Source organism: Ranitomeya imitator, chromosome 10 (genome assembly GCF_032444005.1).
Source record: "Ranitomeya imitator isolate aRanImi1 chromosome 10, aRanImi1.pri, whole genome shotgun sequence".
NCBI classification, from domain to species: domain Eukaryota; kingdom Metazoa; phylum Chordata; class Amphibia; order Anura; family Dendrobatidae; genus Ranitomeya; species Ranitomeya imitator.
Genome location: NC_091291.1, coordinates 89,545,636 through 89,571,846, shown reverse-complemented (window position 1 = coordinate 89,571,846; position 26,211 = coordinate 89,545,636). Strand labels below are relative to the sequence as shown.

Genomic DNA, 26,211 nt, shown 5'->3' with positions numbered 1-26,211 from the left:
CATTCTTCTTTGCAAACTAGCTCTATCTCAGTGAGATTAGATGGAGGTGTCTGCAAACAGAAATGTACAAGTCTCGTCACAAATTCTCAATGGGGTTTAGGTCTGGACTGTGACTGGGCCATTCACACACATGGATATGCTTTGATCTAAACCATTCCATTGTAGCTCTGGTAGATCCTGTATGTGTACTTGCGACACAGCTTCTGTCAGTTGAGACGTAGGTTTCAAGAGTTTTTTTTTTTCAGACATCAACCCATACTGACACGTCTCTAGGATGGACTGCCATACGAATTACATCATGGGGTCATTTTATAAAAGTTTTAGGTCTGGACTGTGACTGGGCCATTAACACACACTTGGATATGCTTTGATCTAAACCATTCCATTGTAGCTCTGGTAGATCCTGTATGTGTACTTGCAATACAGCTTCTGTCATTGAGACACAGGTCTCGGGAGTCGTGTTTTTTCAGCCTTCAACCCATACTGACAGTTGACTAGGATGGGCTGCCATCTGAATTACATCATGGGGCCATTTTATAAGTTATGATATGTTATATAATTATAATTTGGAGGCAGATCTTCAAATAGATATCTTTTTTCTTGCATGGTGGCACTCCAGTACAACAGCAGTGCACTGACCATCAGCACAGCTCTAACAGGTCATTATGACTATGTTGACCTTCCCTGCATTGCTGCTGAAGAAGTTCATCATTTTGATAGTGTGACGGCAGTTGGATCTCATTAACTGGAAGCATATACATTAGCAATAATAATATGAACGAGTAACATTAAACATATCTATTATGCAGACTGGTTAAATAAAGCAGAATTCAAGAATTAATAACAAAACATTTATAATGAATGGCAAAACCCATTACCTTTACAGTATTGCGATCATTAATGAGGATTTGCTCTTCGTTAATGTAAAAATAAACTGGAGATATGACAGTCAAGTTCGGTGAAGACCATTTGTCAAAATTAATAATCAACTGGAAGGAGATATCAGGGAGCTTTTGGCAAATGGTAGAAAGTACAAATGCGCAGTTTGCCGGAAAACGGAGAAAAGCTCCATCAAAGGTCCTGAAGACGCCGCCTCCTGCGGCAATGCAGTAAGAGCTTTTCTTGCTAAAACAGCCTCGGACTCCATTCCTTAGGGCACATTCTTCATCTGACTTGCAGTGTCTTGGATCGCACTGGATGAGATTTCTCCCAAAGCAGCGGCAGCGTCTCGTACAGTCACTATTCCAGAATAATTGCTTAGGCTAAAAAGTAAGAACAAAACTAATTATCTCCCCAAATTTATCCATATGATTTCTAAATTTACAGCACTGATCAAAAATAATGTTCATCAGTAGAAAGATTCCAGGTGTAGTCAGCCACTGCAATATTTTAGTACAAATTGCTGTCATATTCAAAACAATTACTGACTTCAACGTTTGGCAAGTAAAAAGGCAGCTTTACCCACAAGGCTGTACAGCTATTAATCTGAAAACGGAGACAGTCTGCAGTAAATCTGGGCGTCCGCGCAGCTTTCCACTGCAGTGAGGCCTCACTTTAGCCAATTGGGTAAAATGATGTCCATCTGGCTAAAGTAGGATTTTAGGCCTCCTTTAAACACATATTTCAGCATTTTTAAAATGCTTGTAAAAATGACCATGCATTTCATGCATTCTTCATAAACATTCCTTGGTTTTCACTTACGTTCATGCTTACCAACATTTCTGTTGGGGCAGTATGGCCTTTATGTCCTATCCCCAGCCCAGGAACATGCCAACCCTCTCGGAAATGTCCCTGCCAAACCCATAATGCCAAGATTATATCTCAAGATTCCTGATAAATACAGGATAGTTGGCAAGTGAGAATTTGTAAAACGTGTATAAATATTACTGTACGCACCGTACGACCAGCAAGTATTTTGAAGGCTGTAAAATACAAACTACAGGTGAAATTGATTTCTGAATCTGTCAGAAGGATCAACTCTCCTTGGCCGTCTATATAGTCATATTGGTCATAGGAAGCTGAGTACTATGATACCTTGATATCTGTGATCCGATATTTTATAAGATAACGTGGTCTAGTGAGGAGCGCTAGGCTGGTGATGATAAGAGCCAGGAAGGTGTTATGACCTGGTGGTAAGGACAATAATGGACCTGGTGGTTAAGAGCACACGGAATGACCTGATAGTTACAAATAATATAGGACGAGCTCTGAGACGTGGGAACTCTGCTGACCGCAATCCCTAATCCTATCACACACACTAGAAATAGCCGTGGATTGCTCCTAACGCTCCCTATGCAACTCAGCACAGCCTAAGGAACTAGATAGCCCTGAAGATAGAAAAATAAAGCCTACCTTGCCTCAGAGAAATTCCCCAAAGGAAAAGGCAGCCCCCCACATATAATGACTGTGAGTAAAGATGAAAATACAAACACAGAGATGAAATAGATTTAGCAAAGTGAGGCCCGACTTACTGAACAGACTGAGGATAGGAAAGGTAACTTTGCGGTCAGCACAAAAAACTACAAAAAGACCACGCAGAGGGCACAAAAGACCCTCCGCACCGACTCACGGTGTGGAGGCACTCCCTTTGCGTCCCAGAGCTTCCAGCAAGCAAGACAAAAATCAAAATAGCAAGCTGGACAGAAAAATAGCAAACAAAGAAAAACAAGCAGGAACTTAGCTTCTGCTGGGAAGACAGGTCACAAGAACGATCCAGGAGAGAACTAGACCAATACTGGAACATTGACAGGTGGCATGGAGCAATGATCTAAGTGGAGTTAAATAGAGCAGCCAGCTAACGAATTAACCTCGTCACCTGTGGAAGGAAACTCAGAAGCCGCAGCCCCACTCACAACCAACAGAGGAAGCCCATGAACAGAACCAGCCGAAGTACCATTCATGACCACAGGAGGGAGCTTGACAACAGAATTCACAACAGGAAGGATTTAAGGTGCAAACCTTTATTGAATCATAAGTCCACTGAATAATATGTCCACAACGCGTTTCAAAGGCGTTCTGCCATCTTCATCAGGTGCCACTGGTCCTGCTCATGCCCACCCCTGTTCGCTTTTTTATTGCAATTGTAAATGACAGGTGGTGTTACCAGTGTGAGACATGTAACTAACAAAAGACAGTAGAACTGAACTTTGTCTCCTTACAAACATATTTGCTGTAGCTCTCACAGCTCTGCTGTTTTGTAACACTGTCTGCCTGTGAGGTGGAAGCTTAAGTACTGAAAGGACACCAGCAGATGTATTTAAATTGATTGTCCGGCCTTAAGCTACAAGTCTGTAGTCACTGTATGTGATTGCAGTCTTGTGAATCCTCACAGTGTGCTCACTCTGCGCTGTGAGGATTCTTTGAAGTTGGAAAGTGGCGGTCATGTGACTGCAAGTATGTGATTTGCATACTTCTGACCACATGCCGATTAGACTGTATCCATCCTTGCTCAATATACTTGCTTTGAGTGAGTCCGTAGCCATCTAGTCAGTACTTGACCGTATGTATGCAAATCACATATTTTAAGTAACACACCAGCTACGCCGAAGAATCATCACAGTGTGCGTGGATTGTCGATTCACAAGACTGCAGTCACATACAGTGACTGAATACTTCTAGCTTAAGGCCGGACAATCACTTTAATGCTGTCCTGTGTCAGGTACAATCACACACAGCTCTGCAGTGAGATCAGGAAAGCAGAGAGCAGCCGTTACACATCACATTGGTAACTCCCCCTTCATGTAAAATAAGCTTCAGAGGCAGATTCTCAGGGAGATCTGCAGCGCCCCAGAGTCTTGGTCATTGCAGTAATGTCGTTCTTCCACCAGGGGTAGCGATGTTACGTCTGATGGCACCAAAGGAGTTCACCCTGCCAGGTATCACAGCCACACACACACTTCACATGCCGGTCTACCAGGGGGAGCTAAGGGTTCTATGTACTAGGCCACTCCTGTTGTGAATTCTGTGGCCAAGCTCCCTCCTGTGGTCGTGAGTGGTACTGCGGCTGGTTCTGTCTATAAGCTTCCTTTGGTGGATGAGAGTGGTACTGCGGCTTCTGAGTTTCCTTCCTCAGGTGATGAGGTTAAGTCGTTAGGTGCTGCTCTATTTAACTCCACCTGGTGCTTTGATCCTGGCCTCTAGTCAATGTTCTAGTATTGGTCTTGCTTCCTCCTGGATCGTTCCTGTGGCCTCTCTATCCTGCATAAGCTAAGTTCTGCTTGTGTTATTTTTGTTTGCTATATTTTTTCTGTCCAGCTTGCTATATTGGTTTTTCTTGCTTGCTGGAAGCTCTGAGACGCAGAGGGAGCACCTCCGTACCGTTAGTCGGTGCGGAGGGTCTTTTTGCCCCTCTGCGTGGTTGTTTGTAGGTTTTTGTGTTGACCGCAAAGCTATCTTTCCTATCCTCGGTCTATTCAGTAAGTCGGGCCTCACTTTGCTAAATCTATTTCATCTCTGTGTTTGTATTTCATCTTTACTCACAGTCATTATATGTGGGGGGCTGCCTTTTCCTTTGGGGAATTTCTCCGAGGCAAGGTAGGCTTATTTTTCTATCTTCAGGGCTAGTTAGTTTCTCAGGCTGTGCCGAGTTGCATAGGGAGCGTTAGGCGCAATCCACGGCTACCTCTAGTGTGGTGTGTTAGGATTAGGGATTGCGGTCAGCAGAGTTTCCACGTCTCAGAGCTCGTCCTATGTTTTTGGTAAATGTCAGGTCACCTGGTGTGCTCTGAACTTCAAGGTCCATTGTGGTTCTGAATTACCTGTTCATAACAGTACTGGAGGCCCAAAGTACTAATGCTTCTCAATAGAGGGAAAAGAGAAGTTCTGAGACCATTTTTTTTTCTTTGCACTGTGTTCTGTCTTTCTTTTCCCCTTTACATCAGGGTGGTTCAGAACACAGGTGTGTACATGGACATTCAGGGTCTGTCCTCTTTGATGGATAATCTCACTATAAGAGTACAGAACATTCAAGATTTAGTGGTTTAGAATCCTATGTTAGAACCTAAAATTCCTATTCCTGAGTTATTTTCTGGAGATAGAGCTAAGTTTTTGAATTTTAAAAATAATTGTAAACTGTTTCTGGCTTTGAAACCCCGCTCCTTGGTGACCCAGTTCAACAAGTTAAAATCATTATTTCTTTATTACGTGGCGACCCTCAAGACTGGGCATTTTCCCTTGCGCCAGGAGATCCTGCATTATGTAATATTGATGCGTTTTTTCTGGCGCTCGGATTGCTGTACGACGAACCTAATTCAGTGGATCAGGCAGAGAAAAATTTGCTGGCTCTGTGTCAGGGTCAGGATGAGACAGAGATTTATTGTCAGAAGTTTAGAAAGTGGTCCGTGCTCACTCAATGGAATGAATGTGCGCTGGCAGCTATTTTCAGAAAGGGTCTCTCTGAAGCCCTTAAGGATGTCATGGTGAGATTTCCTATGCCTGCTGGTCTGAATGAGTCTATGTCTTTGGCCATTCAGATCGGTCGACGCTTGCGCGAGCGTAAATCTGTGCACCATTTGGCGGTATTATCTGAGCATAAACCTGAGCCTATGCAGTGCGATAGGACTTTGACCAGAGCTGAAAGGCAAGAACAAAGACGTCAGAATGGGCTGTGTTTCTACTGTGGTGATTCCACTCATGCTATCTCCGATTGTCCTAAGCGCACTGAGCGGTTCGCTAGGTCTGCCACCATTGGTACGGTACAGTCGAAATTTCTTTTGTCCGTTACTTTGATCTGCTCTTTGTCTTCCTATTCTGTCATGGCATTTGTGGATTCAGGCGCTGCCCTGAATTTGATGGACTTGGAGTATGCTAGGCGCTGTGGGTTTGTCTTGGAGCCCTTGCAGTGTCCTATTCCATTGAGAGGAATTGATGCTACGCCTTTGGCCAAGAATAAGCCTCAGTATTGGACCCAGCTGACCATGTGCATGGCTCCTGCGCACCAGGAGGATATTCGCTTTCTGGTGTTGCATAATCTGCATGATGTGGTCGTGTTGGGGTTGCCATGGCTACAAGTCCATAACCCAGTATTAGATTGGAAATCAATGTCTGTGTCCAGCTGGGGTTGTCAGGGGGTACATGGTGATGTTCCATTTCTGTCTATCTCATCATCCACTCCTTATGAGGTCACAGAGTTCTTGTCTGATTACCGGGATGTATTCGATGAGCCCAAGTCCAATGCCCTACCTCCGCATAGGGATTGTGATTGTGCTATCGATTTGATTCCTGGTAGTAAGTTTCCTAAGGGTCGACTGTTTAATTTATCTGTACCTGAGCACGCCGCTATGCGGAGTTACGTGAAGGAGTCTTTGGAGAAGGGTCATATTCGCCCGTCATCGTCGCCATTGGGAGCGGGTTTCTTTTTTGTGGCCAAGAAGGATGGTTCGCTGAGACCTTGTATTGATTACCGCCTTCTAAATAAAATTACGGTCAAATTTCAGTACCCCTTGCCGCTGCTGTCTGATTTGTTTGCTCGGATTAAGGGGGCTAGTTGGTTCACCAAGATAGATCTTCGTGGTGCATATAATCTTGTGCGTATCAAATGGGGCGATGAATGGAAAACAGCATTTAATACGCCCGAAGGCCATTTTGAGTACCTGGTTATGCCATTCGGACTTTCTAATGCTTCATCAGTGTTTCAGTCCTTTATGCATGACATCTTCCGAGAGTACCTGGATAAATTCCTGATTGTATACTTGGATGATATTTTGGTCTTCTCGGATGATTGGGAGTCTCATGTGAAGCAGGTCAGAATGGTGTTCCAGGTCCTGCGTGCTAATTCTTTGTTTGTGAAGGGGTCAAAGTGTCTCTTTGGTGTTCAGAAGATTTCATTTTTGGGGTTCATTTTTTCTCCTTCTACTATCGAGATGGACCCTGTTAAAGTTCAGGCCATTTATGATTGGACTCAGCCAACATCTCTGAAGAGTCTGCAGAAGTTCCTGGGCTTTGCTAATTTTTATCGTCGCTTCATCGCTAATTTTTCTAGCATTGCTAAACCGTTGACTGATTTAACCAAGAAGGGTGCTGATGTGGTCAATTGGTCTTCTGCTGCTGTGGAAGCTTTTCAGGAGTTGAAGCGTCATTTTTCTTCTGCCCCTGTGTTGTGCCAACCAGATGTTTCGCTTCCGTTCCAGGTCGAGGTTGATGCTTCCGAAATTGGAGCAGGGGCTATTTTGTCGCAGAGAAGTTCTGATTGCTCGGTGATGAAACCATGCGCCTTCTTTTCCAGGAAATTTTCGCCTGCTGAGCGAAATTATGATGTTGGCAGTCGAGAGTTGCTAGCCATGAAGTGGGCATTCAAGGAGTGGCGTCATTGGCTTGAAGGAGCTAAGCATCGCGTGGTGGTCTTGACTGATCACAAAAACTTGACTTATCTCGAGTCTGCCAAACGGTTGAATCCTAGACAGGCTTGTTGGTCGCTGTTTTTCTCCCGTTTTGACTTTGTGGTTTCGTACCTTCTGGGCTCTAAAAATGTGAAGGCGGATGCCCTGTCTAGGAGTTTTGTGCCCGATTCTCCGGGTTTGTCTGAGCCGGCGGGTATTCTCAAAGAGGGGGTAATTTTGTCTGCCATCTCCCCTGATTTGCGGCGGGTGCTGCAAAAATTTCAGGCTAATTGACCTGACCGTTGCCCAGCGGAGAAACTGTTTGTCCCTGATAGGTGGACAAATAAAGTTATCTCTGAGGTTCATTGTTCGGTGTTGGCTGGTCATCCTGGAATCTTTGGTACCAGAGATTTGGTGGCTAGATCCTTTTGGTGGCCGTCTCTGTAGCGGGATGTGCGTTCTTTTGTGCAGTCCTGTGGGATTTGTGCTCGGGCTAAGCCCTGCTGTTCTCGTGCCAGTGGGTTGCTTTTGCCCTTGCCGGTCCCGAAGAGGCCTTGGACGCATATCTCTATGGATTTTATTTCGGATCTCCCCGTCTCTCAAAGAATGTCGGTCATTTGGGTGGTTTGTGATCGCTTCTCTAAGATGGTCCATTTGGTGCCCTTGTCTAAATTGCCTTCCTCCTCTGATTTGGTGCCATTGTTTTTTCAGCATGTGGTTCGTTTACATGGCATTCCAGAGAACATCGTTTCTGACAGAGGTTCCCAGTTTGTTTCGAGGTTTTGGCGAGCCTTTTGTGCTAGGATGGGCATTGATTTGTCTTTTTCCTCGGCTTTCCATCCTCAGACAAATGGCCAGACTGAACAAACCAATCAGACCTTGGAAACATATCTGAGATGTTTTGTTTCTGCTGATCAGGATGATTGGGTGTCCTTTTTGCCTTTGGCTAAGTTCGCCCTTAATAATCGGGCCAGCTCGGCTACTTTGGTTTCGCCGTTTTTCTGCAATTCTGGGTTCCACCCTCGTTTCTCTTCAGGGCAGGTTGAGTCTTCGGACTGTCCTGGTGTGGATACTGTGGTGGATAGGTTGCAGCAGATTTGGACTCATGTAGTGGACAATTTGACTTTGTCCTAGGAGAAGGCTCAACGTTTCGCTGTGTGGGTCCCCGACTTCGTGTTGGGGATTTGGTTTGGTTGTCATCTCGTTATATTCCTATGAAGGTTTCCTCTCCTAAATTTAAGCCTCGTTTCATTGGTCCATATAGGATTTCTGAGGTTCTTAATCCTGTGTCTTTTCGTTTGACTCTTCCGGCTTCTTTTTCCATCCATAACGTGTTCCATAGGTCATTGTTGCGGAGATACGTGGCACCTGTGGTTCCATCTATTGATCCTCCTGCTCCGGTTTTGGTTGAAGGGGAATTGGAGTATATTGTGGAGAAGATTTTGGATTCTCGTGTTTCGAGACGGAAACTCCAGTATCTGGTTAAGTGGAAAGGTTATGGTCAGGAAGATAATTCCTGGGTCTTTGCCTCTGATGTCCATGCTGCCGATCTGGTTCGTGCCTTTCATGTGGCTCATCCTGGTCAGCCTGGGGGCTCTGGTGAGAGTTCGGTGACCCCTCCTCAAGGGGGGGGTACTGTTGTGAATTCTGTGGCCAAGCTCCCTCCTGTGGTCGTGAGTGGTACTGCGGCTGGTTCTGTCTATAAGCTTCCTTTGGTGGATGAGAGTGGTACTGCGGCTTCTGAGTTTCCTTCCTCAGGTGATGAGGTTAAGTCGTTAGGTGCTGCTCTATTTAACTCCACCTGGTGCTTTGATCCTGGCCTCCAGTCAATGTTCTAGTATTGGTCTTGCTTCCTCCTGGATCGTTCCTGTGGCCTCTCTATCCTGCATAAGCTAAGTTCTGCTTGTGTTATTTTTGTTTGCTATATTTTTTCTGTCCAGCTTGCTATATTGGTTTTTCTTGCTTGCTGGAAGCTCTGAGACGCAGAGGGAGCACCTCCGTACCGTTAGTCGGTGCGGAGGGTCTTTTTGCCCCTCTGCGTGGTTGTTTGTAGGTTTTTGTGTTGACCGCAAAGCTATCTTTCCTATCCTCGGTCTATTCAGTAAGTCAGGCCTCACTTTGCTAAATCTATTTCATCTCTGTGTTTGTATTTCATCTTTACTCACAGTCATTATATGTGGGGGGCTGCCTTTTCCTTTGGGGAATTTCTCTGAGGCAAGGTAGGCTTATTTTTCTATCTTCAGGGCTAGTTAGTTTCTCAGGCTGTGCCGAGTTGCATAGGGAGCGTTAGGCGCAATCCACGGCTACCTCTAGTGTGGTGTGTTAGGATTAGGGATTGCGGTCAGCAGAGTTTCCACGTCTCAGAGCTCGTCCTATGTTTTTGGTAAATGTCAGGTCACCTGGTGTGCTCTGAACTGCAAGGTCCATTGTGGTTCTGAATTACCTGTTCATAACACACTCCTCACAAAGGGTAAAACTGGTGGGTTGGTTAGGAAGTCCGACAGTTGGAGCCAGGAGAAGGAGAGGGAGTGAAGCAGACTGGGCTCAGCCCAGGGAATTCCTGACAGGCAGACAGAGGAACAAGAAGGACCATCAGCGGCTCAGCAGGAAGGACACGGAGCTGCGCCTGCAACCCATGCGGCAGCCTCCTAAGAAAGAACAAGAAAGGAAGTGTGCCGTAGTGAGTGAGCACAGAAGTCATAGCAACAGGAGTGAAACAACAGTGGGAGACCAGCTAGAAGCAGGCTGCCTCCATCTGAGCGCAGATCCGGTGGCCGGAACACCGAGGGAGTAATAGAATCTACGCTTTACTTCAGAGACCGGCAGGGCAGTCAATTCCAAGTTGGCTGTCCGACCTAAACACCTAAGCAGACAAGGTGGCAACGCGGAGGAGGGGCGACACTAGGGTCCCTATAAAATAGCCTCAGGCCACCACCGTCATACGGGTTATGTCCTATCCATCTGGGGGACAGAGAGAGAGAAGTAACAACAGTGAGGACCTTATGGTAGCTAATGCAAGTAGGGACCTACTACGTTACTGTGCGCAAGGGGAAGGCTACTGATTTCCACCTGGATAAGGAGACTCTGGAATTGCCATCAGACCAGCCGGACTCTGCCTACCCTGTCACTCTGGACTGTGGATGCTGAAGCCTTCAGTAAAGGTAAAGAGACTGCACCCATTGTGTCCTCGTTATTCACTGCGCCTTGCACCATCCACCATTACATCTACACTTCTGGGAAGCCCCGGGGATATGCTTCACCTGTGGTAAGGTATACCATCTAGCTGCCATTACATCACCCCAGCGGACCCCTAAGCAGCGTCGGTCACTCTGACCGAATACCACAGGTGGCGTCACGAACACTACCGTTATCTACAAACTCTGCCTTTTATTGGGCGCCCCTCATAGGGCCACGGTCCGGGTCGGGCCACCGTGACATCCTCGCTGAGGGAACTGAAGGACCCGGTACCGAGTACCCCATTGCCCTTACGTGGGGGCGATCCAGATCTATGTCTGCCCATAGATCTTAATTGCTCATTTACATATTGAGAAAAATGTGGATTTCTCTGGAATAAGACATCAGATTGCAGATATCAAGGTATCTTTGTATTTAGCTTCCTTTGACCTGTATGCCCATTTAGATGGCTTTGGAGGGTGGATCCTACTGACAGATTCCCTTCAATAAAATTTCAGTTTTTATTTTATAAATACCGTATAATAAAGATAGATGGATTCTTACCTCATAGTATTTGCCATCAGCATAACAGCCGCAGTTATGAGGGAGAATACAGCTTTTTCCATTTAGCACATACCCAGGATCACACTGACAACCCTCCACACAGTAATGATTGCAGTCACTTTTCAGTCGAATAGCAGCACAGCGAGGTTGGCACACACTAACACAACTCTCATAGTGACTGTACGCAGGACATGTCACAACTGCAGGCAAGATAGACAAGTTACTAGATGCATATGCTAGAAGAAAATGACAATCTCACTCTTCTCTGCTCAGTTACATCTACCATAGAGGAATTTGTATGCTATAAAGCAGTGGTTTTAATCTCATGGCTCCCCAGGGGTGGCTGATGCCCATCTGATGCCAATCTCATAGGTCACGTTCACACAGTCAGTATTTGGTCAGTGTTTTACCTCAGTATTTGTAAGCCAAAACAGGAGAGGAACAATCAGAGGAACAGTATAATAGAAACACGTCACCACTTCTGTATCTATCACCCACTCCTGGTTATGGCTTACAAATACTGACGTAAAAAACTCACCAAATACTGAGCACGTAAACGTGGCCTAAGAATTGCAGTTTTACAACAGCTTGAATGCTCTAGGCTGGATACTAATCATTTTATTAATCTCAGGCACAATTCAAAGATTAATAATGTAGAGCGCATGTTCGTTCTGTCAGCACCATTATAGTCTATGGCCCAGTCAGCACATATATCCGAATCCAGTTTTGCGGGGAGATTCAGACATAAGCCCCGACAGATCGACTGAACTGATGCCTAAACACTATGTGAAAGCACCTTTACTTGAAATGGATCACCATTTAATATAACAAGGGGTTGTCTATATATTGGAAAGCCCCTTTAATAGGACGGATGCCTGTGAGCATGTGCTGTAGGAAGCTCTGTTCCTGTTCCTCATGTCTAGGAAGATGTGCACTTAATGCATATATAGGTGTAATACTAGAGATAAAAGGGGTACTAAGGTAAGAAGAGGCTCCTCACACTGCTGTCCATCTGGTCAAATACAGGAGATACTAGGTATGTAGAGGCAAAAAGAGGCCACCCACACTGCTGTCCACTCAGTCTATCTGATCTAACACTTTAGATACCAGAAGTGCAGAGGTATCTGAACTAATACTGGAGATACAAGGAGTGCTGAGGTAAGAAGAGGCTACTCACACTGCTGTCCACTCTGTCTATCTGATCTAACACTTGTGGTACTAGTGTTGCTGAGGTAAGAGGAGGCTGCTCACACTGCTGTCTACTCTGTCTATCTGATCTAACACTGGCGGTACCAGGGTTGCTGAGGTAAGAGGAGGCTGCTCACACTGCTGTCCATCCTGTCTATCTGATCTAATGCTGGAGATAACAGAGATGCTGAGATAAGAAAAGGCTGCTCACACTGCTGTCCACCCTGTCTATCTGAACTAATACTGGAGATACCAGGGGTGCTGAGGCAAGAAGAGGCTGCTCACACTGCTGTCCACCCTGTCTATCTGAACTAATACTGGAGGTACAAGGAGTGCTGAGGTAAGAAGAGGCTACTCACCCTGCTGTCCACTCTGCCTATTTGATCTAACACTGGTGGTACCAAGGTTGCTGAGGTAAGAGGAGGCTGCTCACACTGCTGTCCATCCTGTCTATCTGATCTAATACTGGAGATACCAGGGTGTTGAGGTAAGAGGAGGCTGCTCACACTGCTGCCCACCCTGTCTATCTGATCTAATACAGTAGATCCCAGGGGTGGTCACACTTACAGCAAGATGTATGGTTCCTCCAACCAGTGACGGCAATTCCTTGTGTTTGGCATGTACTTGCGTAGTTCTGTAGCCAGCTACAAGCAGTTTCCACAGCACCTCCATCAATGCATGAGTCAAATAAGCAATTTTTGAAGAAAAATCTTGGATTTACTTTGCTGTGACACTTGGCAAATACCCCATTTCTGTTGGGAATAAAGCTGCAAAGCTGTTGTGCTTTCCAAAATCCATCCACCTTTGTGCAGGTAGGACATCTATCACCACATCCAACTTGGCAAAAGGTATCTCTTTTCACCCAACTATGGCCAAACTCATTGACGTTCATACTTATGAAGCCACTAGAAGTCTGCAGGTCATCTTCCATATTACCATTGTACCTTCCACAAAGGCCATACGTGCTGTTTTGCATGTAACGTGGAATTGTCACAGAGAGGAATGTCTTCCAGTCATATACAACTTTTAAGCCAAACTCAGTTTCAATAACAATATGGAAACCAAAGGCAAAAATATTAACTTTTCCATGACTTAACTTCAGAGGCAAATACAGCCTTTCATTATTTACCTGCCAAGGGAAGGGCACATATATAGTTTAGGGACATTAGAGCATGCCATGTTGGACAAAAAAGGTTAATAACTCACAAAACCAAAGTTATAAATCCAATAATGTCAACTTTGTTCAATTTTATAATGCAAAAATGCAAAAGCGATTGTTCAGAGTTATGATAAATGTTCTCGGCAAACACCACTTCACAGTGAATGGAGCTGTTCTGGCTTCATTTACAGTTTACATCCGACTGCTGGAGCTGAGAACAGCTGATCAGTTTGGGATTCTGGTGCCGGATCTCCACTGATCTGATATTGGTGACCTATCCTAAGCATAGATCATCAATAAATTCAGTACCGAGATCTTTCCATTGACCTTTTTACACCTAGGCCTGTAACAATTAGAAGGGGCCATGCTCTAAATCTACTGGAAAGGAGGCTTTGGCATCACAGACGTGGACCATGTTGTGATGGATATATTCATTGGCAAAATTTAGGGGTCTGGATGATTTTCTTGGAAAATATACAATTACAAAGGGGAAATTGTCATCATTTTCCATAATAGGGGTATTTTTTTCTCTTAAATATAGTAGTATAATAGATTCAGTTGATCGATTTTCTTTTTTAATTTTCCAACTTTGGATTTAGTGTTTTATTTGTTTGTCGATTTACATTCCAAAAAAATATCTCTTTTTCATCAGACACTGTACAGTATTTTGGTGCTGGAAAAACTATTTGGATTGGAAATATGAGATTCTTACCCATATGGTTCGTGCTGAAGTCTGTATCCTCCATGTTTAAAGTTTGTGAATAAAGAAACCTATTTTATACGGATTTGGTGAAGCTGGACATTCCTTTCTTTTTTTGACTTTATATGCCTGGACACAGCGGGTCCGTGCTCCCGAAGATTGGTTTATGCATCACGGGTGAGCTGGCTTATTTTTCTACTTTTGCATGGCGCAATACCCAAGTTAGAGAAGCCACTGCCCTAAGGTAATACTGATGCCAAGAAGGGGTCTACATGGTCTGCAACAGTACGTGTCACAGTAACATCTTCATGACTGCCACTACCGAAGCAGAACATTACCCAAAGCTTCACACTGCCTGGGCCAACCTACCTACCCTTCTATACCTCATCCTGGCAATCTTCCTAAATGCACATGCACCCAGTCATATTGAAAATTGATCATAGGCTTAGGTCCACCATGATTCCCCAGATCAGGCCACCTACTACTATTTCTCCATGCTGCAGTTCTGACTAGGTGTCCATTGTAGGAGCTTTTGACGCTGCTCAGGGCTCAGCATCAGCATAGCATCTGTGGCTATGCACACTCATATGCATCAAGCCATAATGGACTGTATGTTCTGTCATTATATATTCTAGCCTGCATTAATTATGCATTCATTCATTTGTTGGGTTACCCTTGATTGTCCATAGCCCTGGTGTCAGTTCACTAGTTGTCCTTCCTTGAACCACTTTTGGAAGGCACTACCCATTGCACACCAAAAACATCCCAAATGACCTGCCATTTTGGAAATGCCCTGACACTTGCCTATTTTTCCAGCTTCTACCAGAAGAACATTAGATCCTGACCAGAAACTAGCTCTTTAAATGGGTTATCAACTAGTAGGAAAACCCCTTCTTACGCTGACTGTTTGTCCTAGTTCAAATAAAAACACTTATACTCACCTCCTGTGCCAGTGACATTCCAGAGATGTTGGCACTCGCGTTCCCAGGGCTCCCGTGCAGTTGTTACCACAGATGAGCCCTACACCGAATCAGCGCTGACATCACTGTCCCACCTTTGGATGTATAAGTCATCAAGAGGAAGTGAGATCTGCATTTTGGCAAGTAAGTGTTTTTATTTTAATGGTGCCAAAGATTCAGAGTGAGAAGGGGTTGTCCTAGTAGTGGACAGCCCTTTTAATATATCCCACCCTTTGACCGGTGTCATTTCTCACTAGTTAGTAAATATTATTAATACACTTCATCTGCCAGTGGTTTTAGTGCCATGGATGATGGTATGGAAGTTCAGGCAAGCTGATCTATAACCGGATCAGCACACGATAAGTAATGCAACGCTGTTACAAAGTTCTTAAACTTTTTCTCAGTTGATCTTAGTGTTCGTAAAGTTCTTAAAACATGAAGTTCACTTACCAGGACGGTGTGTTTGTATGCACGATAGATGACAATATTGAAATTGTAGACTTCTACCTCCACTTGCTTTACCCATAGGGCGAGAGAAGCATCTCTGTCCTCGTTCTTAGCGGTAACTGTAAATCTTGGGACGGTGTCCGCTTTAGAATTAGTAACCGTAGTGCAAAGAATTAGAGAGCAGCTGCTCTGGAAATCAAATGGAAGGCCATCGAACGTAAGGTAATGTCCATATCCTGAGACGATGCATGAAGCATCTGTACGCGGCTGGCAATAAAAGAGGCCATTATCTTCCATGCAGTACTCTTCATCTCTACATGGCATAGTCTCACAGTACACACTGTTGTCTGACCCATTACAGTAACAAAAGGATTTACAATCGAGGTCAATCCAGAACGTCTCATTAGTGGAAACCTGGTGGCCATCAAAGTTACAGCCACATTCACTCCTTGGGACACACCGGGTACCCTGCAAGGCAAGTCCTTCATCACACTGGCATCCTTCTGTGCAGCTGTCAGAACAGATTGGGCCTGTGGCTAACGTTTCACAAGTTTCAGAACAGGTAATGCATTCTTCAAAATGGCTGTTTTCAGGGCACATGAGAGCTGAAACATTGAAATACATTAAATTAAGAATGATATATCGCTTCAAAGTAACAGTGACTATTCTACAATAATTCCTTACAGCAAAGAACAAGGGATGATACCCAGGTCAAATTGATATACAAAATATAAACTCTATTGTTAAAAAATCAATTAACAGGGGGAAAGGGATATACAAAAACCGTCACACACAATGTACTGTGAAGATGGAAGCGCATGGGCCTGGGCAAGTGGCAGTGGGAAATGTTCAGCGTCTACCTGTGCATAATATCCTATTTCAATCTAGACTTCACATTAGACAGTGTGTTCAACACGGGGCAAATCACTAAGGCTACGTTCACACTAGCGTTGCGCCGCCCTGCGTCGGCAACGCAACGCGCGACGCACGGAAAAACGCGCGCAAACGCGCGCAAAAACGCGCGCGTTTTGCGACGCGTGCGTCGTTTTTTGACGAAATCGGACGCAAGAAAAATGCAACTTGTAGCGTTTTCTTGCGTCCGACGCTAGCGTCTAAAACGACGCACGTGTCGGAAAACGCGTGCAAAAAGACGCACGCGTCCCCTATGTTAAACATAGGGACGCGTCGCCGCTGCGTCGCCGACGCAACAGCGACGCGACGCTAATGTGAACGTAGCCTAAAGGATTGAAATCCCTGCACCATGGTGGGTGCCAAACGCCATTAAATATACAAGTATACGAGTATTATAAATGTCACATAGCAACTTAGTAAAGACAATATAGGGGTGGTCACTACCAAAAATAGGGCGCATTCCACAGCCCAGGAGAATGTGCGTCTGCCCCCCAACGCGCGTTTCGGTCCTGCCTTCATCAGGCCCCCAGTGTCCATTGTGAAACTAAGATTTTTTTTTAAAATACTGATTATAACATAATACTTATTTAAACAATATATCATTTTTCCTGATGCATTTCCTTTAAGACCCAACTATATAATCGATGGTAGAAGAAAGCTAAGAATGAGCAGCAGGGTTGCCAACTTGTTTGTGTTATTTTTTCTGCACAAGTTATCCACAAATGATGGACAGACAACATACTTTATGGACCCAGTGGAAAGCCATAATGAATCATGAAGATTTTTAAATCATACATGACTATTAGCAGCATTCACTGTGAATTTTCATCAATATCTGATGTCACGTGACCACTACTACCAATCAGCGACCACTGATTGGCTGCAGCTTTCATATTTTGTCTGAGCAGGAAGAGAAATGTTTCTTCCTGTACAGGCAAAAAGTGAAGACTTCAGGCGATCAGTGGGCACCGATTAGCTGCAGAGGAATTGTGTAGGTTTGGGAGGAGAGTATACAGTAGTTTTTTTTTAATATCTCCCACCACTGTGGGTCAGGATGGCCAACTTGACTTTTATTTTTTCTGCACAGCTTCTTAAAAATGTATAGACAGCCAACTTTTTTGTTATGGACACATGAGATGACCCTCGTTATGATTGGTGATACGCGTCTACATACCATAAATACTATATGGAGACATCAGCTGCATTCACCGTGAACTATAAAAGGGTGAAAAATACAGTAGTAAAATCTGTACAAGTCTCTGCAGCTGAAAAAAATCACGGACGTATCAACTTTTTTTTTACTGACAGGTGAATAAAGTGCCCTATTTTACGGACTGTCCAGGAATGTCTGGGAAATTCGCAACCCAGTTATGGGTCCATTAAATTTAACTTATAAAGTAGGTGACAATAACTTTACATATTATCGCCATTTTTTAAAACATTCCCAAGGTGGCCAAATCGGATTGTCTGTGTTGCTAGTTCAGTAGGGAGTCGGCTTTACAGTATGTCAGTTCCAATAAGTTGAAGTTAACTGTCAGAAATGTCATAAAGTGATGGAGTGCGGCCCTTGTCCTTGAAGTGACAGGAGAGGTTCACACAGAGCCCATCTGTGGCTATAGTGTTACTATCCTGCCTCTTTTAGGCCTCCCACAGTACAATACATCTGTAATCCCTCACCCTTTGCTGACTAAGTCCCAATCTGAATAGATGACAAGTGAGCTACTGTACAAAAAAATAGGACATCAAGTCTTCTCCAGAAACCTGGGTGCACACTGCAATTTTGCATTTTTTTCTTTTTAGAAAAGAAAATGTCCCTCATCCTGGTAAATATGTCCCTCATCCTGGTATATACAACCCCTGGCAAAAATTATGGAATCACCGGCCCTGGAGGATGTTCATTCAGTTGTTTGATTTTGTAGAAAAAAAAAGCAGACATGACACAAAACTAAAGTAATTTCAAATGGCAACTTTCTGGCTTTAAGAAACAGTAAAAGAAATCAAGAACAAAAAATGTGGTAGTCAGTAATGGTTACTTTTTGTAACCAAGCATAGGGTAAAAATTATGGAGTCACTTAATGATGAGGGAAAAAATTATGGAATCACCCTGTAAATTTTCATTCCCAAAATTAACACATGCATCAGATTAGATCTGCTCGTTAGTCTGCATCTAATAAGGAGTGATCACACCTTGGAGAACTGTTGCACCAAGTGGACTGACATGAATCATGGCTCCAACACGAGAGATGTCAATTGAAACAAATGAGAGGATTATCAAACTCTTAAAAGAGGGTAAATCATCAAGCAATGTTGCAAAAGATGTTGGTTGTTCACAGTCAGCTGTGTCTAAAATCTGGACCAAATACACACAACATGGGAAGGTTGTTAAAGGCAAACATACTGGTAGACCAAGGAAGACATCAAAGCGTCAAGACCGGAAACTTAAAGCAATATGTCTCCAAAACAGGAAATGCACAACAAAACAAAAGAGGAATGAATGGGTGGAAAATGGAGTCAAGGTCTGTGACCGAACTGTAAGAAACCGCCTAAAGGAAATGGGATTTGCATACAGAAAAGCTAAACAAAAGCCATCACTAACACCTAAACAGAAATAAACAAGGTTAAAATGGGCTAAGGAAAAGCAATCGTGGACTGTGGATGACTGGATGAAAGTCATATTCAGTGATGAATCACGAATCTGCATTGGGCAAGGATATGATGCTGGAACTTTTGTTTGGTGCCGTTCCAATGAGATTTATAAAGATGACTGCCTGAAGAGAACATGCAAATTTCCACAGATATTGATGATATGGGGCTGCATGTCAGGCAAAGGCACTGGGGAGAAGGCTGTCATTACATCTTCAATAAATGCACAAGTTTATGTTGATATTTTGGACACTTTTCTTATCCCATCAATTGAAAGGATGTTTGGGTATGATGACATCATTTTTCAGGATGATAATGCATCCTGCCATAGAGCAAAAACTGTGAAAACATTCCTTGAAAAAAGACACATAAGGTCAATGTCATGGCCTGCAAATAGTCCGGATCTCAATCCAATTGAAAATCTTTGGTGGAAGTTGAAGAAAATGGTCCATGACAAGGCTCCAACCTGCAAAGCTGATCTGGCAACAGCAATCAGAGAAAGCTGGAGCCAGATTGATGTAGAGTCCTGTGTGACACTCATTAAGTCCAGGCCTCAGAGGCTGCAAGCTGTTATAAAAGCCAGAGGTGGTGCAACAAAATACTACTGATGTGTTGCAGTGTTTTTTTTGTTTGTTTGTTTTTCATGATTCCATAATTTTTTCCCTCATAATTGAGTGACTCCATAATTTTTCCCTATGCTTGGTTAAAAAAAGTAACCATTACTGACTACCACATTTTTTGTCCTTGATTTCCTTTACTGTTTCTTAAATCCAGAAAGTTGCCATTTGAAATGCCTTTAGTTTTGTGCCATGTCTGGGATCTGCTTTTTTTCTACAAAATTAAACAACTGAATGAACATCCTCCAAGGCCGGTGATTACATAGCTTTTGCCAGGAGTTGTATGTCCCTCATCCTGGTATATAAGTCCCTTATCCTGGGTCCCAACCTGGTGTTTGTTCCCCATTCTGCCGCTGTTCTTTAATGTATAGAAGAAAATAAACCATTATGCTCCCCAGGGAAGTACATAAACGTCATGGGGCTCCATAGAAGAAGCATAATGCAGCCCCCTTAGTCTTCTATATAGTGTAATGCATGCCATAGTCCTCCATAAAGTATAATGTACCCCTCCAATTCTCCATATAGTATAAAGCATCCCATAGTCCTCCATACAATACAGTGCACAGCCCATAGTCATCCATAAAGTATAAACTACCCCCCACAGTCACCGATAAAGTATAATGCACCCCCATAGTCATCCATGTACTACTATGGCCTCGCCTTTCCTACTTTAATCACTTTTCCTTCACTCCACTGTCACGCACATTCTCTTGTGAAGCCGGCAGCTGACTTAGGCGTGCGACGGGAGCATATGACGTCACTGCCATGCACACCATTAAGTGCACGCCAACGTCAGCTGCTGTCCTCTGATTGGCTGCCAGCATGTATTGTTGCGCATGGACCCAATGAATCTGTGCAAGGCAACACACTTCACCTGGATGTGTATCCAAGGACGCACATCCAGCTGAAGTTTCTTCTCATCTGGGCGGGCCTCTGACACGCTGGGCCCAATCGCAGCTCCTTACTGTTTCTTCACTTCCTGGTTTCTATCAAGTGCTTTATTCTGGAGCATGTGCACTGCTATCTTAGCATTTACATACACACAGAAATAACAGGGCATTTGAACAAGCACAGAGATCTAACAGCTAGAGCAGAGATCCATGATTAGAAGACCTGCTGTGAAAGGTTACGACTGGTGAAATATAACTGCATCTCTTCAGAAGATGAGACAGGAGGGTAGGAGGCAAACAGCAAACTGCTGTATAGAAATCAATGAGCTGGAGAGAGCTGGCTGGTATGCTAGGAGTCAACTCGTCTCCTGAAATGTAATCACTGGGTATGCAGGGTATGAAGACCAAGTTTCATGGAAACCAGCTGTATACTAAAAAAGATATAAAGTATCACAGCAGGAAAATCACAGCAGTTAGAAAAAAGCAAGTAAATTGTAAACTTGCTTATTTTTATGCTGTCTAACAAACTAAAGCAATTAAAGAACACATATTTAAGTTAATTCCATTGATATGGTCAAAAACATTTATCTAAACTAAAACCTTAAAATGTAAATTGTATGGACTTACGGCAGAAATTTCTACTCCTCCACTGGCCAACATCTACTGCAGCATTTTGGCAAGCCATGGCATAACGGCTGACTGAGTCACAAAGTTCTGTTTGGTTCCCTCCACTTTGGCACAAACGAAATAAGCAGGTCCTATAGTAAGCCGATACATTAACCACAGCATGGCAGTCCAGAAATGAGCTATTGCTGGGATCATTAATTATTCCGCACTTGGATCGGCTTTTGTAATACTTGAGCAGTTCCGAATCATTGTTGCAAGCCTTCAGCAGATCTCCACATTCTCCATTGCAAATCTCGTCAAAAGTGGTCCAGCTTTCTAAGAATACGGCCACGTTGTCTGTACATTTACCATTTGGGAAGCAAAATTCATCCTCGCTATTTCCGTTGAAGTAACCACATAGTCCTCCGGTGCAGTTGTAGTAAAAAGTGGAGAGAGTGATGTGAAGGAGACCTTGGTCTGAATACTGTATTCGAACCAGTCCTTCAGACTCAATTACTGTGCCGTTTTTGTTACGATACATTTCCAGCTCACCAGATGGCAGATAATATGGAAGCTCCACTTGAAATCCATTAACCTGGAAGATCAAAGCAGAACTTGTTAACATGAGGCAAAGCACAAAGACGGGGAGAAGTGTAGTATTTATCACAAAATACTTATACCATTATTTCATAGAGTTAAAGGGGTTGTCTGGGCAGAGGCATTTTTCGAAAATTCTGTGAAAACAACAATACTTGCATTATCAATCCCTGACGTTCAGTATTTGGTCACAATTTCATATTAGTATTTGTAAGATAAAACCAGGAGTGGGTGATAAATACAGAAGTGGTGCATATGTTTCTATTATACTTTTCCTCTGTTTGTTCCACTCCTGGTTTTGGTTCAGAAATACTGATGTAAAATCCTGACCAAATACTGCCAGTGTGAATGTGGCCCAAAGGTGAGTTAAACATAGCATTTTGCTGAAAAATGCTACTTTTCTAATGTCATTTTTCATGGTGTTTGTTGTTTTTGTCTTTCCGTTTGGGACAAAACTCGGTCGCCAGTTGTCATTATACATTCTGCTATGAAATCAAGAAATCACTACATACTACATATTTTATTTTCTAACTTATTTTATTTCTAGAACAATAACCTCTGTGGAACGCTGTATAAAATGGTTATAATAATATTCTTTATTTTTATATAGCGCTAACATATTCCGCAGCGCTTTACAGGTTGCACACATTGTCATCGCTGTCCCCGTTGGGGTTTACAATCTAAATTACCTATCAGTATGTCTTTGGAATGTGGGAGGAAACCGGAGAACCCAGAGGAAACCCAGATGTTGTCCAAGGTGGGATTAGAACCCAGGACTCCAGCGCTGCAAGGCTGCTGTGCTAACCACTGAGCCACCGTGCTGCCCGTATAACTTCCTGAAATGTGCCATAAAGTGGCTGCATTTTTTCTTTGTATGTAAAGAACCTTGTTTTAAATATATATATATATATATACATATACAGTACAGACCAAAAGTTTGGACACACCTTCTCATTTAAAGATTTTTCTGTATTTTCATGACTATGAAAATTGTACATTCACACTGAACGCATCAAAACTATGAATTAACACATGTGGAATTATATACTTAACAAAAAAGTGTGAAACAACTGAAAATATGTCTTATATTCTAGGTTCTTCAAAGTAGCCACCTTTTGCTTTGATGACTGCTTTGCACACTCTTGGCATTCTCTTGATGAGCTTCAAGAGGTATTCACCAGAAATGATTTTCACTTCACAGGTGTGCCCTGTCAGGTTTAATAAATGGGATTTATTGCCTTATAAATGGTGTTGGGACCATCAGTTGTGTTGTGCAGAAGTCTGGTGGATACACAGCTGATAGTTCTACTGAATAGACTGTTAGAATTTGTATTATGGCAAGAAAAAAGCAGCCAAGTAAAGAAATACGAGTGGTCATCATTACTTTAAGAAATGAAGGTCAGTCAGTCCGAAAAATTGGGAACATTTTGAAAAGTGTCCCCAAGTGCAGTTGCAAAAACCATCAAGCACTACAAAGAAACTGGCTCACATGAGGACCGCCCCAGGAAAGGAAGTCCAAGAGTCACATCTGCTTCTGAGGATAAGTTTATCCAAGTCACCAGCCTCAGAAATCACAGGTTAACAGCAGCTCAGATTAGAGACCAGGTCAATGCAACACACAGTTCTAGCAGCAGACACATCTCTACAACAACTGTTAAGAGGAGACTTTGTGCAGCAGGCCTTCATGGTAAAATAGCTGCTAGGAAAGTACTTGACCGTATGTATGCAAATCACATATTTTAAGTAACACACCAGCTACGCCGAAGAATCGTCAGAGTGTGCGTGGATTGTCGATTCACAAGACTGCAGTCACATACAGTGACTGAATACTTCTAGCTTAAGGCCGGACAATCACTTTACTGCTGTCCTGTGTCAGGTACAATCACACACAGCTCTGCAGTGAGATCAGGAAAGCAGAGAGCAGCCGTTACACATCACATTGGTAACTCCCCCTTCATGTAAAATAAGCTTCAGAGGCAGATTCTCAGGGAGATCTGCAGCGCCCCAGAGTCCTGGTCATTGCAGTAATGTCAATCTTCCACCAGGGGGAGCGATGTTACGTCTGATGGCACCAAAGGAGTTCACCTTGCCAGGTATCACAGCCACACACACATTTCACACGCCAGCCACCAGGGGGAGCTAAGGGTTCTATCTATTAGGCCACTCCTCACACTTGGGTAAAACTGGGGGTTTGGTTAGGAAGTGAGGTCAGTTGGAGGAGAAGGAGAAGCTGACTGGAGGGAGAAGGAGATAGTCAGCAGGAGAGGAGAGGAGCAGACTGGGCTTGGCCCAGGAAGGAAAGAAGGACACAGAGCTGCGCCTGCACCTGATTGCGGCAGTCTCCAAGGAAAGGACAAGAAAGGAAGTGTGTCGTAGTGAGTGAGCACCGAAGTCGTAGCAACAGGAGTATAACACAAGTGGGAGACCAGCTAGAAGCAGGCTGCCTCTCACTGTGCGCAGATCCGGTAGCCAAAACACCGAGGGAGTAATAGACTCTATGCTTTACTTCAGAGACCGGCAGGACAGTCATCTTCAAGTTGGCTGCCCGACCTAAGAACCTAAGCAGACAAGGTGGCAAAGCGGAGGAGGGGCAACGCTAGGGTCCCTATAAAATAGCCTCAGGCCACCACCGTCATACGGTTTGGTCCTATCCATCTGGGGGACCGAGAGAAGAGTAACAAGAGTGAGGACCCTATGAGAGCTAATGCACGTAGAGACCTACTACGTTACTGTGCGCAAGGGGTAGGCTACTGATTTCCACCTGGATAAGGAGACTCTGGAATTGCCATCAGACCGGCCGGACTCTGCCTACCCTGTGATCCGGCACCCTGGACTGTGGATGCTGAAGCCTTCAGTAAAGGTAAAGAGACTGCACTCATTGTGTCCTCGTTATTCACCGCGCCTTGCACCCCCCCACCATCATCATCTACATTTCTGGGAAGCCCTGGGGATATACTTCACCTGTGGGAAGGTATACCATCTAGCTGCCATTCCATCACCCCAGCGGACTCCTAAGCAGCGTCGGTCACCCTGACCGAATACCACAGGTGGCGTCACGAACACTTGACAAACTTAGAACACCTTTTAATTGGGTGCCCCTCAAAGGGCCACGGTCCGGGTCGGGCCACCGTGACATCCCCGCTGAGGGAACTGAAGGACCCGGTACCGAGTATCCCATTGCTCTTCCCGTGGGAGCGCTGCAAAACCACTGCTAAGGACAAGCAACAAGTAGAAGAGACTTGCTTGGGCTAAAGAACACAAGGAATGGACATTTGGTCTGATGAGTCCAAATTTGAGATCTTTGGTTCCAACCACCGTGTCTTTGTGCGACACAGCGACACAGAAAAGGTGAATGGATGGACTCTACACTCTGGTTCCCACCGTGAAGCATGGAGGAAGAGGTGTGATGGTGTGGGGGTGCTTTGCTGGTGACACTGTTGGGGATTTATTCAAAATTAAAGGCATACTGAACCAGCATGGCTACCACAGCATCTTGCAGCGGCATCCTATTCCATCCGGTTTGCGTTTAGTTGGACCATCATTTATTTTTCAACAGGACAATGACCCCAAATACACCTCCAGGCTGTGTAAGGGCTATTTGACCAAGAAGGAGAGTGATGGGGTGCCACGCCAGATGACCTGGCCTCCACAGTCACCAGACCTGAACCCAATCGAGATGGTTTTGGGTGAGCTGGACTGCAGAGTGAAGGCAAAAGGGCCAACAAGTGCTAAGCATCTCTGGGAACTCCTTCAAGATTGTTGGAAGACCATTCCCGATGACTACCTCTTGAAGCTAATCAAGAGAATGCCAAGAGTGTGCAAAGCAGTCATCAAAGCAAAAGGTGGCTACTTTGAAGAACCTAGAATATAAGACATATTTTCAGTTGTTTCACACTTTTTTGTTAAGTATATAATTCCACATGTGTTAATTCATAGTTTTGATGCCTTCAGTGTGAATGTACAATTTTCATAGTCATGAAAATACAGAAAAATCTTTAAATGAGAAGGTGTGTCCAAACATTTGGTCTGTACTATATATATATATATATATATATATATATATATATATATATATATATATATATATGTATATATATATATATATATATATATATATATATACAGTGGGGCAAAAAAGTATTTAGTCAGTCAGCAATAGTGCAAGTTCCACCACTTAAAAAGATGAGAGGCGTCTGTAATTTACATCATAGGTAGACGTCAACTATGGGAGACAAACTGAGAAAAAAAAATCCAGAAAATCACATTGTCTGTCTTTTTAACATTTTATTTGCATATTATGGTGGAAAATAAGTATTTGGTCAGAAACAAAATTTCATCTCAATACTTTGTAATATATCCTTTGTTGGCAATGACAGAGGTCAAACGTTTTCTGTAAGTCTTCACAAGGTTGCCACACACTGTTGTTGGTATGTTGGCCC

General features: G+C 43.8%; 1 protein-coding gene across 1 annotated transcript in view; it reads right to left on the bottom strand.

Moving 5' to 3' along the window:
* The window catches only part of LOC138651609 (alpha-tectorin-like), a 360,891-nt gene that overhangs the window by 41,677 nt on the left and 293,003 nt on the right, over positions 1 to 26,211 (bottom strand). Inside the window, exons 16-20 of the mRNA XM_069741925.1 lie at positions 21,197 to 21,770; positions 15,511 to 16,112; positions 12,810 to 13,371; positions 11,055 to 11,254; positions 879 to 1,262 (exon numbers count right to left, since the gene is read on the bottom strand). Of these exons, the coding sequence (XP_069598026.1) occupies positions 879 to 1,262; positions 11,055 to 11,254; positions 12,810 to 13,371; positions 15,511 to 16,112; positions 21,197 to 21,770 (2,322 nt within the window). The remainder of the gene's footprint in view (positions 1 to 878; positions 1,263 to 11,054; positions 11,255 to 12,809; positions 13,372 to 15,510; positions 16,113 to 21,196; positions 21,771 to 26,211) is intronic.